General features: G+C 51.1%; 1 protein-coding gene and 1 pseudogene across 1 annotated transcript; both read left to right on the forward strand.

Moving 5' to 3' along the window:
* Window positions 1–14,421, forward strand: part of LOC135405246 (zinc finger protein 850-like) — a 195,080-nt pseudogene that overhangs the window by 163,050 nt on the left and 17,609 nt on the right.
* LOC135404714 (olfactory receptor 14J1-like) lies at window positions 2,069–3,007 on the forward strand. Its single transcript, XM_064639455.1, has one exon. The coding sequence runs from the start codon at window positions 2,069–2,071 to the stop codon at window positions 3,005–3,007; it is 939 nt and encodes a 312-aa protein (XP_064495525.1).

Raw genomic sequence — 14,421 nt, forward strand, 5'->3', positions numbered from 1 at the left:
GGCAGAGCAGGGCAGGAGCTGCAGGCAGCAAGGGCAGAGAGGAGAAGGGAGCAGGAGGTTCAAGGGATCCTGGGGTGGGAGGACAGGGCAGAGCTGCTCAGGGGAGGAACCTTGCCAGTCCTTTGCCACGGTCAGGCTCTGGCTGCAGAGCAGTGCAGGTGAGTTCCTGCAAGTGCCTCTCCCAGCTGCCAAATGGCAGCAGTGGCAGGAGCTGTCAGGATGGCTCTGCTGGATTTGCAGGGGTGCAGCAGGAGAAGCTGCTGCACAGCAGGACTTGCTGCTGCCCCATCAGAGGCCCAGGGCCAGAAGGTTCCCTGTGGCAGGGCTGGCTGTGGGGTGGGAAGGTGGGGGTGCAGCCAGGGGTGCCCAGGGCTGTGGTGCAGAGCAGGGTCCTGCCCCCAGGGCTCTGTGTGCTGGGGCACGGACTCTGCTGCCTGCCAGGGTCAGCTCTCAGCCCGGCCAAGGAGCTGCCAGGGCCCTGCAGGGAGAAGGGGTGAGTGGAAGGAGTGACCCGGCAGGGCAGGGCTGGGCAGGGCCCTTCATCTGCAGGGTCAGGGCTCCTCACAGCTTCAGCTCCACCTCCTGCCATTTCCAGGGGCCCTTCTCAGGAAGCACATCCCCCCAGAACACCTCCCCCTTCCCAGCCACCGCAGGCTGTCTGGGATCTGCTCTGCAGCCCCTGCCCAGGCAGAGCTGCCCCTGGGCACTGGGCTGGGGATGGCTCTGGCAGCACTGGCAGGGAGCTGAGCTGGGCACAGGCAGGGGCTGCTGGCAGGAACAGCTCCTCACCCAGACACAGGCAGGCAGGGAGAGGCAGCTGCTGCCACAAGGGCTGGGCAGGGGGATGTGGGCCCCTCCCTGCTGTCCCTGTGGCACAGACCCCTTCCCTGAGCAGCTCCTGTCTGGGCTCCTTTCCCAGCCTAAGCAGAGCCTGTGCCCTCAGGCCCACGGGGGCTGGGCTGTGCATTGCCCTGCAGCAGCCAGAGCCCAGGCAAGGACAAGGCCCTGATTTCCAGCTGTCTCTCTGTGTCCCTCCTCCCTTGGCAGCAGCACTGTGGCATTTCACTGCCATCCCCTGCTGCCTGGGCTCTCCTTGTTCTCACCAATGGGTTTTCTGAGCCACTGTGGTGTTTGGAGGTGGCAGATTCCTGTCCAGACACAACCCCTTTGGGTGCTGCTGTGGGGATGTGTCTGTGGGAGCCAAGTGCCCAAGTGCCCTCCAGGCACCTTCAGGGTCTTCAGCTGTTTGCCTGGGTGTCCTGCAGGGCTGCAGGTGCCCTCCAGAAGGGCACAGCTCTGCCATAGTATCTCTGTGCTGCACAGGATCCCCATGGAGAAAACTCCTCAGTGCTAAATCCATGCAAATGCTCTGGGCAGCTGCAAGGAGCATTTTGTGTCTCACTCTGGGAGGGGAGAGATGAAAAGGTGAGGAGTGTGTCAATCTGTTCTTTGGACATGGATTCCTGGGTATCTGTGCAGTTTCTTTGGAGGGGAACAGTTGAGTGTGATGCTCCTCCAGCTCCAAGCTGCCAGCACAGGGCAGCTGAGCACAGGACTGATGGGCAGAGCAGCTCTTCTCTGCACTGAGGGACCGTCCCTGTGCCCCTCAGAACCCACAAGACTTGACCTGCAGTGCAATAGGAATGTCAGGGACTTCAAAATTCCACAACCACTCCTAAGCGTGGCAGGTGCAAGTGGGTGAACAAATACAAAGAATTCCCTCAGGTCAGTCCTTCATTTGGGCGAATTGCAAACAGCAAAGCTGAGAAGCTCTTTGATGTATCACGAGTACCTTTAATTTGAGATCACCCTGCATTTCAAGTTCCCTCTCTCAGCAGAGCAAGAAGGAGTCCTTGGGAGCCCATCACAGAGTTACTGCTTCCAATGGTCCTTTCAGGCAGTAAAAGCCAGAGCTCAGGGGAGGGAGCTGCAGGGAGGTCTGAGTTAGGAGAGAGAGCCTGAGAGTGGGGTGGCTGTGAGACGTGTAATGTTTGGCTGCAGAAGCCTGGTCTAACTCAGCAGTGACTTTTCCTCCTTGACAGGTCAAATTACTTTGCGGAAGGAACAAATGTCCAACAGCAGCTCTATCACCCAGTTCCTCCTCCTGGCATTCACAGACAGGCGGGAGCTGCAGCTCCTGCACTTCTGCCTCTTCCTGGCCATCTCCCTGGCTGCCCTCCTGGCCAACAGCCTCATCCTCAGTGCCATAGCCTGTGACCACCACCTGCACACCCCCAGGTACTTCTTCCTGCTCAACCTCTCCCTCACAGACCTGGGCTGCATCTGCACCACTGTCCCCAAAGCCATGGACAACTCCCTGTGGGACACCACAACCATCTCCTACCATGGATGTGCTGCCCAGGTTTTTCTCTACTTAGTCTTTCTTAGAGCAGAGTTTTCCCTCCTCACCATCATGTGCTACGACCGCTACGTTGCCATCTGCAAACCCCTGCACTACGGGACCCTCCTGGGCAGCAGAGCTTGTGCCCACATGGCAGCAGCTGCCTGGGCCGCTGGGTTTCTCAGTGCTCTGCTGCACACAGCCAGTACATTTTCCCTGCCCTTGTGCCAGGGCAATGCCCTGGGCCAGTTCTTCTGTGAACTCCCACACGTCCTCAAGCTCTCCTGCTCACACTCAGGCTACCTCAGAGAACTTGGGCTTATGTTTTTTACTATCTCTTTAGGACTTGGCTGTTTTGCTTTCATTGTGTTCTCCTATGTGCAGATCTTCAGGGTTGTGCTGAGGATCCCCTCTCAGCAGGGACGGCACAAAGCCTTTTCCACCTGCCTCCCTCACCTGGCTGTGGTCTCCCTCTTTGTCAGCACTGTCATATTTGCCTACCTGAAGCCCCCCTCCATCTCCTCCCCACCCCTGGACCTGGTGATGTCAGTTCTGTACGTGCTGGTGCCTCCAACACTGAACCCCCTCATCTACAGCCTCAGGAACCAGGAGCTCAGGGATGCCATAAGGAAAACGATGACTGGATGTTTTTTTAAGAAGCAATAACCTGCCTCTTTTCTTCTGCAGAACACTCATTGTGTAACACATTTTGTGCCCAGCCTGCTTTCTAAAGCTTTTGATAGTGGTGGGGGTAGGGGGCTTTTCTGTTTTTTTCCTGTGTTCATGTCATTAACACTGAAATTTTATTCTTCATCCCATATAATTCACTCTCTACCTCTTTTTTTTTCACCCACAAAATATAGAAATCAGAAATCGTGCTTTGTGTGCATTTAAGCAAAATAAAAGCTTGTGCAGCAAGGTATTTGTCAAACATCCTCCCAGTGTTAGTTTGTACATGAGGAATCACAATCTCTGAGTGTAAGAAAGGACACAAATTCTTTTTTCCAGATTCTTCCTCCAACACCTCCCCTGAAGCTGGAGGGCATTTCCATGTTTGCAGATGTGGAGGGGAAAAGAGTCCCAGCACTGCCAGGGAGCCCCAGAACTGGATCTGTTCAGAGCTGCTCTCTTTGCACTCCCACCCTCTCCTTTCCTGTCCGTGCCCAAGGCCTGAGTGCTCTGGCAGCTCAGTCACTGTCCTGCTGTGGGTCAGGCCTGTGAGCACAGGCAGGGACAGGCCCTGGGCACTGCTGGGACAGGGCTGGGCTCCACAACAGCAGTTCCAGCAGCAAAGGGGTTCCCCTCCAGGCACTTCCTGAGGGCTGAGGTCTTTTCCCAACTCTGGTATCGAGAAGAAGTCCAAGGAACAGACTCTCCAAAGTCTTGTTGCTTTGCTTGTTTGTCCATGGAGACAGTGCAGTGAGGTCAGGGATCCACTGGGACTTCAGGGACTGAGGGCTGGTTCAGATGTTGTGTGTTGGTGGCCAATGGCCAATGGAGATGACAAATGATCTCCAAGTCACCTGCCTGGGGCTCTGCAGCTTGTGAGGGCTCTGATGGCAGGTGAGGACTTGTCTGTAGGAACTCAGGAAGTGCAGGAGAGCACAGAGGATCTGCAGGGACAGCCCATCCCATCCAGTCATCAGGGAATGGAGCCCTGGAGCAGAATCCTGCCCAGGGTGGAGTTACCAGAGATCAAGTACTAAATCTTGTCTGTGAAGTGGCAAACAGCGCTCTGCAAGCCCAGGGGGCACAGCAGGTACAGGGAAAACTCTTGCCAGTGACTTCTTTTGACCTCGGTGAACTTCCACAGGTCAATCAAGAGCAGTCCCCAAAGCAATGTCCCAGCTCTGGAACAAGGCAGGGCCCCTCTGAGCCCCCTCCATGGCCACACAGGAGTGTCTGTGGGAGGTGTTCAGTGGCAGGGAGAACCATCAGCTGGCTCTGCCTCCCAGCTTGAGCAGCACAACCCAACAGAGTCTCCCATGGCCCCGGGCCCCACAGCCCCCGTGCTCTGCAGAGCAGCCCCCCCAGCTCAGGGGCTGTGGGGAGCACGGGCAGGGGGTGCAGGAAGGGCTACTCAGGCCAGCACAGACGTGTTCCCCTGGGGAAAGGCTCTGTGGGGAGATGGGATGTGCCAGGAGAAGAGCAGGACACCCTGCGTGAGCAGAGGGGCCATGGAAAGAGGCTGCCCTGTCCCTGGGGAAACAAGGGGGCAAAGCAAACTCTGGGAAACTCTCTGATCTAAGTTGTGCTGCCCAAGAACACGCTGACTGCAGAGGTGTCCAAGCGGGGCAGAGCCGGCGACTCCGGTCCGTGCGGCGGCGGGGGGGAGGCAGGGGCTCTGCTTGATTCCATGGAGTTCTGGGGAGGCACAGTGGCCCCTTGGTTCCAGGAGGCTCTGAAATGTCTCAAGGTTCCTTTGGTTCCATGAGACCCTGCAGTGTCACATCGGCCCCTTGAGTCCATGAGATTCCTCAGTGTCACAGTGGCCTCTTGATTCCATGAAATTCCACAGTGGCCCAGGGTTTCTATGTTTCCAAGAGTCCCTGCAGTGCCACAATGGCCTCCTGATTTCATGGATTTCTGCAGTGTCACAATGGCCCCTTTATTTCAGGAGGTTGCCCACTGGCCCTGGGTTCCTTTGGCTCCATGGAGCCCTGGAGCATCCCAGTGGCCTCTTGATTCCATGGCTTTCCCCAGGGTCACAATGGCCCCATAATTCCACGAGGTTCTGCAGTTTCACAGTGGCTCCTTGATTCCATGAGGTTGCACCGTGTTATCACACAGCTGAGCCCATCCTGATGAAAGTTCTGAGGAGGTTAGGAGGAACTGGGACAAAAGGGAAGGAAAACTGGGGAAGGAAAGAGGGGCTTGACCAACAGAGAGGAAGGATTTTGATGAGGTAAAACCAGGTTCAGGGAATGCTGAGAGTGCTGAAACACTGACTGTGCAAACACTCCTGGTAGGCCTTTACTCTCTTTGTAACCTGAAGCCCCAACACGGCCTAAAAGTGCTGCCCCTCCCATGGAAAGGAATCCACTGCTCTAATTCCAACCCAGAAAAAGCCCAATCCCAGAACTCCAGACTCTTATTTGTACTCCAGTGCCCACCCCAATCCCAAACCTGTATTACCAGTATGAAAAGCCAAGCTTTAATCCTGACCCAGACCAAGAAGCTCTTCCCCTAATCATGAACTGCCAGCAGAACAACAAACCTCCCAAAGTTCTGCCCAATCCCGACTCAGAGCTCTAAACCCCAAGCCCTGACCATTCAGCACCCCCACAGCCCTTGGGAGCAGGGCAAGGACCTGGAGGGTCCAGAGCAGGCCCAGGGGGTTGGCAGAGGAACGGGAGGTGACCTGGATCTGCTCAGCTCTGCAGTGACCCCCAGGAGAAGGGCCTGGGCTCTGGGAGGGATGTCCTGTGGCACAGGGGCTCAGGATCCAAGAAGGCCAAGTGCACATGGCAACAGCCAGAGCTGGTGCAGAGACATCAGGGAGGGTCTAGAAATGCTGCTGGGAGGGGGGTGGGAAAGCAGGAGGGGTGTGTGCAGCCTGCAAGGCCAGAGCAGCAGCAGGGCCAGGGCAGGACAGCCTGCAGGAGAGATGGCCAAGGGCTCTGGCAGGGCTGCAAGGCCCAAAGGCACCCAGGCCTTTGTCCCCTTGCCTCTGGCAGCTGCCTCTGCCACTCAGGCCACCACAACCAACTTGCCTGGCAGGTTCTGCCCTTGGTTTCTGCCTCGCCCCTCCCTCAGGAGCCTGGCAGGGGTTGCCCAGTTTTGGGCCTTGGTTGTTCCTCCCCCTCCCATCCCAGTGCCCCCCAAACAGCCCTGAGCCAGCCGGGAGGGACAGGATCTGCTGGGCCAGGGCCTGGGGCTCAGGCCTTGGCCTTTGTGCTGCACAAAGCCAAGGCAGGCTTTGCTCAGCATTGCAGGGGCCTGCCCAGAGCCTTTGTCTGCCTGCACTCCTGGCCTCCAAGGAGCTGCTCCAAGGAGTCCCTGGGGAGGCTTTGTCAGTGCCTGCCCTCAGTGGGGCCCAGCAATGCTTCAAGGCACTTGGAGTTTGGCTTCTGACTTCTTCAGCAGCTGCTTCAATTTTCTCTCAGTACCTCAGGATCATGGGCTGGGCTGCAAACACACCGTGGGGCTCATTAAATTCCAGAAATCCCTCAGGATCTCTTTGTCTTCCTTTAATTGTCTTCAAGGCAATTTCAAAACAAGTCTTCAAAGTTGGTACTTTTTTTTTTTTTTTAATTCAAGGATGGATATTTTGTAGTTCAGAGAAGAGGTGATAGAGGTGTTCTCCAAGTGATCTTGATGCTGAGTGTCTCCTCAGGAGATCCACACTGACCCTGGATGATCAACCTTGCTCCTCACCCCCCAGCCTCACCAGTTCTGACATGGTCCATCTTGGACTGACAGCTGATGCAACTCCAAAAACACTGTGGGACCCATTAAAACATTGAAAAACAAATTATTTTTCTTTCTTTAGTTGTCTTCAAGTCTTCAAGACATCAGCAACTAATTAGAGTTGTTATATTGTTTAGCTAAGGAGGAAGATTTTAAAGTGGACGTCATGAAAAATATATTTTTTGATGAAAGGGAATGATTTACACAGAGCCTCGGGATGCAAGAGGGTCAGGACGCAAAGGATTTGGACACAAATATAAGGGGGCAAAAGAGATTACTAGCATTTAATTACTGACAAGTTTAACAGTTACCAAGTGATATAATTTTAACAATGACTGAATTATAGATTCACAATAACAACATTCACACCACAGTCAATTCACACCCACACCCAGGCAGAGATGTGTGGAAACATCAATAGCTGGGTGTGAAAAGGTCTCCAAAATTCTCCTTGTTGTCAGGGAAACACTCCTCCAAATCCCTTTGTGTTTGCCAACAGACAAGGGTCACAGTTGGAGGAGTGTTTCTGGAGGGGGATCAGAATTGTCCTGGGCATCAGCGAGGGTCTTTGGAGTGTTGCAAACTGGAGGGTTCCCGAGCTGGGAGAAGCTGCCAAAGGTGTCCCACTGAGAGGGAGGTGCTGGGGAGCTGCCAGGGCCTCCCTCAGCCCCGCTGGTTGTGGGCTCCCAAGGTGACTGGCTTTAGTTATCTGCTGAATTTCCATCCTGGTGTCAGGAATGACTGGAGTTTCCAAACTATTTGGGAATTGCATCCAGTTTCTTCCATTTTGCGCTACAGTTCAGGTAGGCAATGTTCCAAGGTTTTCATGGGATGACTGATTATCCTGTGTTCCCCAGCTGATCCAGTCTGGATTGTTCCCACCTGTATCATCCAGGAGCACCTGGTCCAGTCCAGGGACACTTCTCCACAGCCCTGATCCAGTCCAGGGGCTCTTCATTGCTCAGTTGGTTTGGTCAAAGCTTGTCAGGAGCTCCTGAGATCATCAACCAGGCCTGAAGACAATGGGGAGAGGATGTACCACCACAGAGGCTTCTAAGAAAGATGGGGACAAACTTTTTGTAGGGACATCCCTGAGCACTCTCCAAGGTGTTTGCAGATGAAAACATTGTGCTCATAGTCTGAGATAGTCACAGTCATATGTTTTACCAAGGCCAGTATTGGCAGAATATGGGGCAATGGATTTAAACTGGAATAGGGGAGCTTTCTATTGGATAATAGGAGGAAATATTTGCCAATAGGGCTGGCAAGAACTGCAACCAGTTCCCAGAGAAGAGGATGTCCCATCCCTGGATTTGTCCAAGGTCAGGAACTTTGAGCAGCCTCAATTAGTGAAGATGTCACTGTCTATGTGCAGGAGTTTGGACCACATGAACTTTTGTATCCCTTCCAAGCCAAACCATTCTGTGATTCTTTGAGTCTAATATCCCAAACTCCTTCTCCAAAGAATTTCCATGTTGAGGACATGAATTACCATGTTTTTGAAGAAGCCATTCTAAGCCCAAAAGGTAACAAATTAATTCCAAGGAAGTTCCAAGGTTTCAAAGGAAGTTCCCAGGTATCTGTATGAAACTTTAAGCAAGTGGGTCAATGGCAGAACCTCTCAGGGTGACCCTTTAGCTGAGGATGGGGGATTTGGCCTCGGGGTCTGAGACTCATGATGGGCAGACAGAAAGGGGATTTGGGGACTGGGCAAGACTTGTCCTGGGATGTCTAGGAAAGAACCAAAGCAAGGGTAGGATCACGATGGTTACTGGAGGAACAAGCATGAGAAAACAGAGAAAAGAGAATGGAAAAGCTGGTCCTGTTAAACAGGAGGCTGGTCAAGACACCTCCCTGGCTGTGCCCTGCAAGTGATCCCCACAGCCTGTCCCGTTTTCTTAAGAACTCCATTGCCAAGAAGTTTCTGTGGGGAGGGACCTCTCTGCTCCTGGCACATATCGTGGCCCAAGTTCCAGACACTGCAGTGGGAGCCACAAATAGTCAGGTCTTGTGTTGTTTGGGGGGGCCAGACTCTGCCCAGACTGGGATGTGTGTGTGTTGGAAGCACAAAAGAGTGAAGAAAATGCCAAGCTAAACACCCAATGTAGCCTGACTTTGTCCCTAAGTGGGGGATGAGAACTGGACACAACATGTGCAGGGACAGATGGAGGGGTTTGTCCCCCTGGCCCTGCCCACAAGGGACACCTTTCAGGAAGGGTTGTGGCCTTGGCTGTGCTGAGTGTTGACCCGGGCAATGCAGCTTGGGATTGCAGTGGCACTGTCAGGGCTCTGCAGGGCTACATCACAGCTCCCCTGTGACATCACACCTCCACTGTGACATCACATCTGCCCTATGGTGTCACATCCATCATATGACATCACACCTCTCCCGTGATATCATATAATCCCTGTGTCGTCCTGTCCTCCTGTGACATCACATCGTCCCTGTGCCATCACATCTCCCCTATGACATCACACCTCCCTGTGGGAAACAACTGGATGGTAGGCCTTGAATTTGAGCAGTTGCAGCTCTGAAGTTGCAGAGGAATGTAAACAACTCTAAGGAAATATTTACTGCAATGTCAGACAGAACAAACGTAATGCAGCCGAGACCAAAGGTCACCAATCAAAATGTGTGTAGTGTCACCAATGAAAGTATGCACAGTGTCTTCTGTGTTATCAGTGAAAGTATGTACAGTGTTTTATGTTTGAGACTTTTAACCAATTATGTTGTAACATGATAGTATACAAAGAGTATAAAAGAAACATTTGAGAGCAATAAAGTAGCCGTGTGCCTTTCCCTGCTATCTGAGTGCATTCTTGGTCGTCGTCAATTGGTGAACCCCGACGTGATTTATTGCGCAGAAGATTTACTGCAAGGAGAATTCCTTGCATAAGACTGCAGACCTTAGAGCGGTGATAGAGAAGATTTATTGCAGAAGGTTTGCCGCGGACCTCAGAGCGGTAGCGAGGGGATTTATCGCCGTGGATCTGAGAGCAGTGACTGTGGACCTCAGAGCAGTGAGGATGGAACCCCAATGTACCATTTGTTGGCGGACCTTAGAGCCGAAAAGTAAGTAAAGACTTACAGACACCTGGAAAGAAGGTGAGCCATTGGGGAATAAATAATGGAAGCACAGATATCCGTGGAGGAGGAATCTGTTGGCATAGTGCTAACAGAGATACTAGAGAAGCACAGTGTGAGATATCAGAAATGTGTGCTCTGCACCTTATATAGTTGGTGTAAAAGAAATGGGGTAGATGCTCAGTCAGCATTTGGTACAGACATTTGGGACTCTGCAGGGAGAGTGCTTTTTAATGCAGCCACTGAGTCTCTTAAGCAGGCTGCCAGCATCCTGAAACTGTGGCGAACTGTCTTTAAAACTTCAAAAGATCATGCTTCTAAAAAATCACCACCCTTCAAGCCAGAAAATAAAGAAAAACCTAGCAAATCACCCTCAGAGACAGTAAAAAGAGAAAGGCCACCCCTCCTCGCCGCTGATAGGAGACTTTTCGGCCATGCAGTCGCCCTGCTGGAAGGGGTAGCACATCGCTGCCCAGCGTGCACTGCACCGATCGAACAGGGCGAGTTCCAATCGTGGCCGCTGCCACCCCGCGTGGAGTTGTGGTGCAGACGAACACCAGAGAGCCACTCTGGCTGCTGGAGAATCCTAAGGGCGTGGCGGAGCAGAGCTGGCAGCGCCGCACGGGTAGGGCCGGAGTGCCCGGGAGCCGGTGAGAGGACAGCCCAGCAGCAGCAATGCAAGAAAAAACCAGGAACGGAGCAGCCCCAGAGGGAAACAAGAACAGAGCAACCCCGACAAAGTGCCACTTCTCGTTGACAGGAGAGGCAGGCTAGAGAACTGCCTTCCCGTATCTCTGTTAACTCTCGTGTTAATTGCGTTGTGTGTCCAATGTCGCCGTGAGCTCACAGTGTTGCTGACGGTACCGTGCTGGCGTGTGTGTGTTGGGGGTTGTGTGTGTGTGTGGAGAAGCGACCATAAGTTTGTTAGTCACTGTTAAACCCCAGAGATGAGAGTCCGGGAGACTCTCCTCCCGTTAGAGCGTCTCAGGTGAACACAAGAGCACAGAAATTCACTTTAGGGTTATTCAAACTGCTGCCTGAGCCCGGCGTGCCGGGGGAAGGCAGCGCCGGCAGCCAGGGCAGGAGGCGGCGGAGCGGCAGAGGGACCCCAGCGACAGAGGCGGCGGCGGAGCGGGCGGCAGCGCCGGGAGCTGCTTCTGCAGAGCCGGCCAGACTTGTGCGGGGGTCCCCAGGAGTTCCACGGCGTGCGGGGCGGCCCGGGGAACAGCAGAGCGACGGCGAGCTCGGCGGGGACTGCGGCAGCAAGAAAAGAAACGAAAAGTAGCTCCAGCCTTTTCCCTCTTCCTCCCCGCCCCGCGGGGAAGGGGGGGGAGAGTGAGTAAGAAAGGCAGGAGAGGCTGCAGTCAGAAAGAGAAACAAAAGAGTCTTCTTTCCCTTTTCTGTTACTCTTGGGGAATAAGTATTTAAAACAAACAAGTACACACCTTTCCATAGTTCTTGTTTCCATCTTTAACTCCTGCCATTTGGAAATTAGGGAGAGACCGGGGATTTGCCCCACAGAAACCAAGCATGTAATTGGTTGAGAAAACAAAGTAAAATCTCTCTCTTTAGTCCTTCTAATCACTTGGAGATAACTTAAAACCAAAGAATTGCGTTTAACTGCAAGCTAGTATGCAGACAGTTATAGGGAGGTTTTCCAGGAAATGAGGTTTTGTACAAAAGTTTTAGTGAAACGCCTTCTTGATTGTATTGTACCCCTATAAAAACCTTCTGCCAAAACTTTGTATTCAGAAAAAAAAAAAAAACAAACAAACAGGGTTTTGACAAAAAGGATAAAAAGCCCTCTTGCAAAACTTGGCCTTTGCCTTAGCAGAGAAAGAGATAAGGTGTTAGTAGCTCACACAATAGAGATAGTTTGTTGCCTAGGAACCGAGTGGGAAGCTTAAACCTCCTCTGGCCGAACTCAAAAAAGTTTAAATTACCAGTGTCTCGGGCCTGGGGGTGGGGTGTAGAACTCCCCTGCTTTCTAAAAACTACAACTTTGCGAATAAGATAAATGGAAAGCCAGTAGGCTGAGGATTTCCTTAACTCTTAGATAAAACATCTTTCTGTCTCCCTATTATAAACTGAGAAGTGACCGTGACAGTGGAGTGACCCTGTCAGGTTCTGTGTGTACTTTGCTCAGGGTTTCTCTAGACCCTCAGTCTGAAGGAGTGGGGGAACCGTCTTCTTGAAGCACCCCCACAGCTGGTGCTGTGAATACAAGTGGTTAAAGCCAGAGGCCTTACCCTGGGTTGGCATTACGCTGATCACATCTTTAGAATTGTGTTTAAAAAGTTTACTCAGCTGATTTTTACATGATCTTACAACTAGTTATTTGCTCTCCTTTGTGCTGCTTATGTTGTGAATTTTGTTCTCTTACCAGAATTTCATAGACAAAAAAAACCTAAAAATACAAGCAGATAATATGGATCACATCTAAAGAACCAGCTGCAAGCTGGAATCTGGCCTTCTCCATCCTTGATTATAATTTTGGAAAAAGAGAGAAAACAAAACTAAATCTTTAATTTGATCCCAAGTGCAAAAATTGTATAGTCTGTATTGAAAAGACCTGAGATGCACCTGATGTTGTAATTAATATGACTAACAATACCTTTAATATGCCTTCAAGTGATCCTTATTCGTTTAGTTATATCACAAATCAAAAAGTATTCACTCTCAATCTATCATTAGTAATTCTCATGAATAAGAGGAGCCAATCTGTGGCTCTGGTGAGCCAAGCCCGAGACTGAGAAGATGATGCAGAATACAGTAAATTAGAGAAACTGTTCTAATTGCTTTTGTCATCTTTGTATTAATCAGAACAATAACTACAGCCATGCATTAGCCATTCAATGCAGGCCATGCATCTTGAAGAACAAAATGCATTGGTTTTTTCTCTCTTATATAGCAGGCCTCTTGCCCTAATAGATCCCTGAATCTACTATTCCAGAGTTAAGAAAGTCTCTGTCACCAACAATGTGTTTTGATTTATTCTTTTTGTATGTGGTGTTGTATTGCTGGTGGGCGAGGATCAGAGTTAGAGTCAAAACTTGCATTTTTCTCCAGTATAGAGGGTTATAATATAATTGAATTTGTATTATGAATTAGCTAAAATTTGAAAAACAAACTCAAAATTCTGTATCATATCCAGACTGGAAAGGCTTTGAAAGGGTGGATTGCTTGTATAGTTTGAATAGTGCTGTCAGGTTACCAGACAATACTATAGTTATTGATATTATGTTTTTATTGTCTTTCATGGAGATGGGTGTTGTTTATATATGTTTTGTCAGAGTGTTTTATAGCAAGTGGCAAGGATTGTTTTGAATCTCTCTCTCTCTCCTCTCTAACTACTGCAACATATGAAGGAAACCTCTTAGTTTACGAGTCCACACAAGATTATAAATAACAGTGCATGGGGTGCTGGGCCTCATGGAAGAAGGGCCCTGTGTTGAAAAGCAAAGAAAGTGTCTAGTCCCCCCATAGGCCCCAGCTCACATCATGCCTGCAATCTTCTAATAGACTGCTAACTTCATAGCATGATGGTTGGTTTAAGCAGTTCTCCTGCGACATCACAGCTCCCCTGTGACATCACATCTTTCCTGTGTCATCACATCTCCCTCATGATGTCACAGTCATCATATGACATCGCATCTCTCCTGTGATCTCATATCATCCCTGTAACATCCCGTGCTCGACTGTGACATCACAGCTGCCCTGTGACTTCACATCTCCCCTATGGTGACACATCCATCATATGACATCATACCATTTCTGTGACATCACACTTCCCATGTGACATCACAGCTCCCCTGTGACATCACATCTTTCTTGTGACGTCAAGGATTCTCTAGGACATCACATCCATCATATGACATCACATCATATCATCCCTGTGAAATCACATCCTCCCCATGACATCACAGCTCTCCTGCGACATCACAGCTCCCCTGTGACATCACATCTTTCCTGTGTCATCACATCACCCTCATGACGTCACAGTCATCACATGACATCACATCTCTCATGTGATATCACATCCTCCCCTGTGACATCACAGCTCTCATGTGACATCACATCTCCCCATGACATCACATCTTCCCCGTGACATCACAGCTCCCCTCTGGCATCACATCTCCATTGTGACATCACATCTCCCCTATGACGTCACAACCATCATATGACATCACACCTCTCCTTTGATATCACATCCTCCCCTCTGACATCAAATCCTCCCTGTGACATCAAATCCTCCCTGTGACATCACATCCTTCCTGTGACATCACATCCTCCCTATGATGTCACATCATCCCTATGATGTCACATCCATCATATGACATCACATCCTTTCTGTGACATCACATCTCTATGACTTCACATCCATATATGACATCACACCTCTCCTGTGATATCACATCCTCCCCTGTGACATCACATCGTCCCTGTGACATCACACCTCCCCGTGATATCACAGCTCCCCTGTGACATCACATCCAGTCACATCCAGATCCATCCCAAGGCTGGGGGTTGTGTGAGACAGGCAGAACCACAAATGCCTGCACAGCCCAGAGCAGTCAGTGTGGGG

This window comes from Pseudopipra pipra, chromosome W (genome assembly GCF_036250125.1).
Source record: "Pseudopipra pipra isolate bDixPip1 chromosome W, bDixPip1.hap1, whole genome shotgun sequence".
NCBI classification, from domain to species: domain Eukaryota; kingdom Metazoa; phylum Chordata; class Aves; order Passeriformes; family Pipridae; genus Pseudopipra; species Pseudopipra pipra.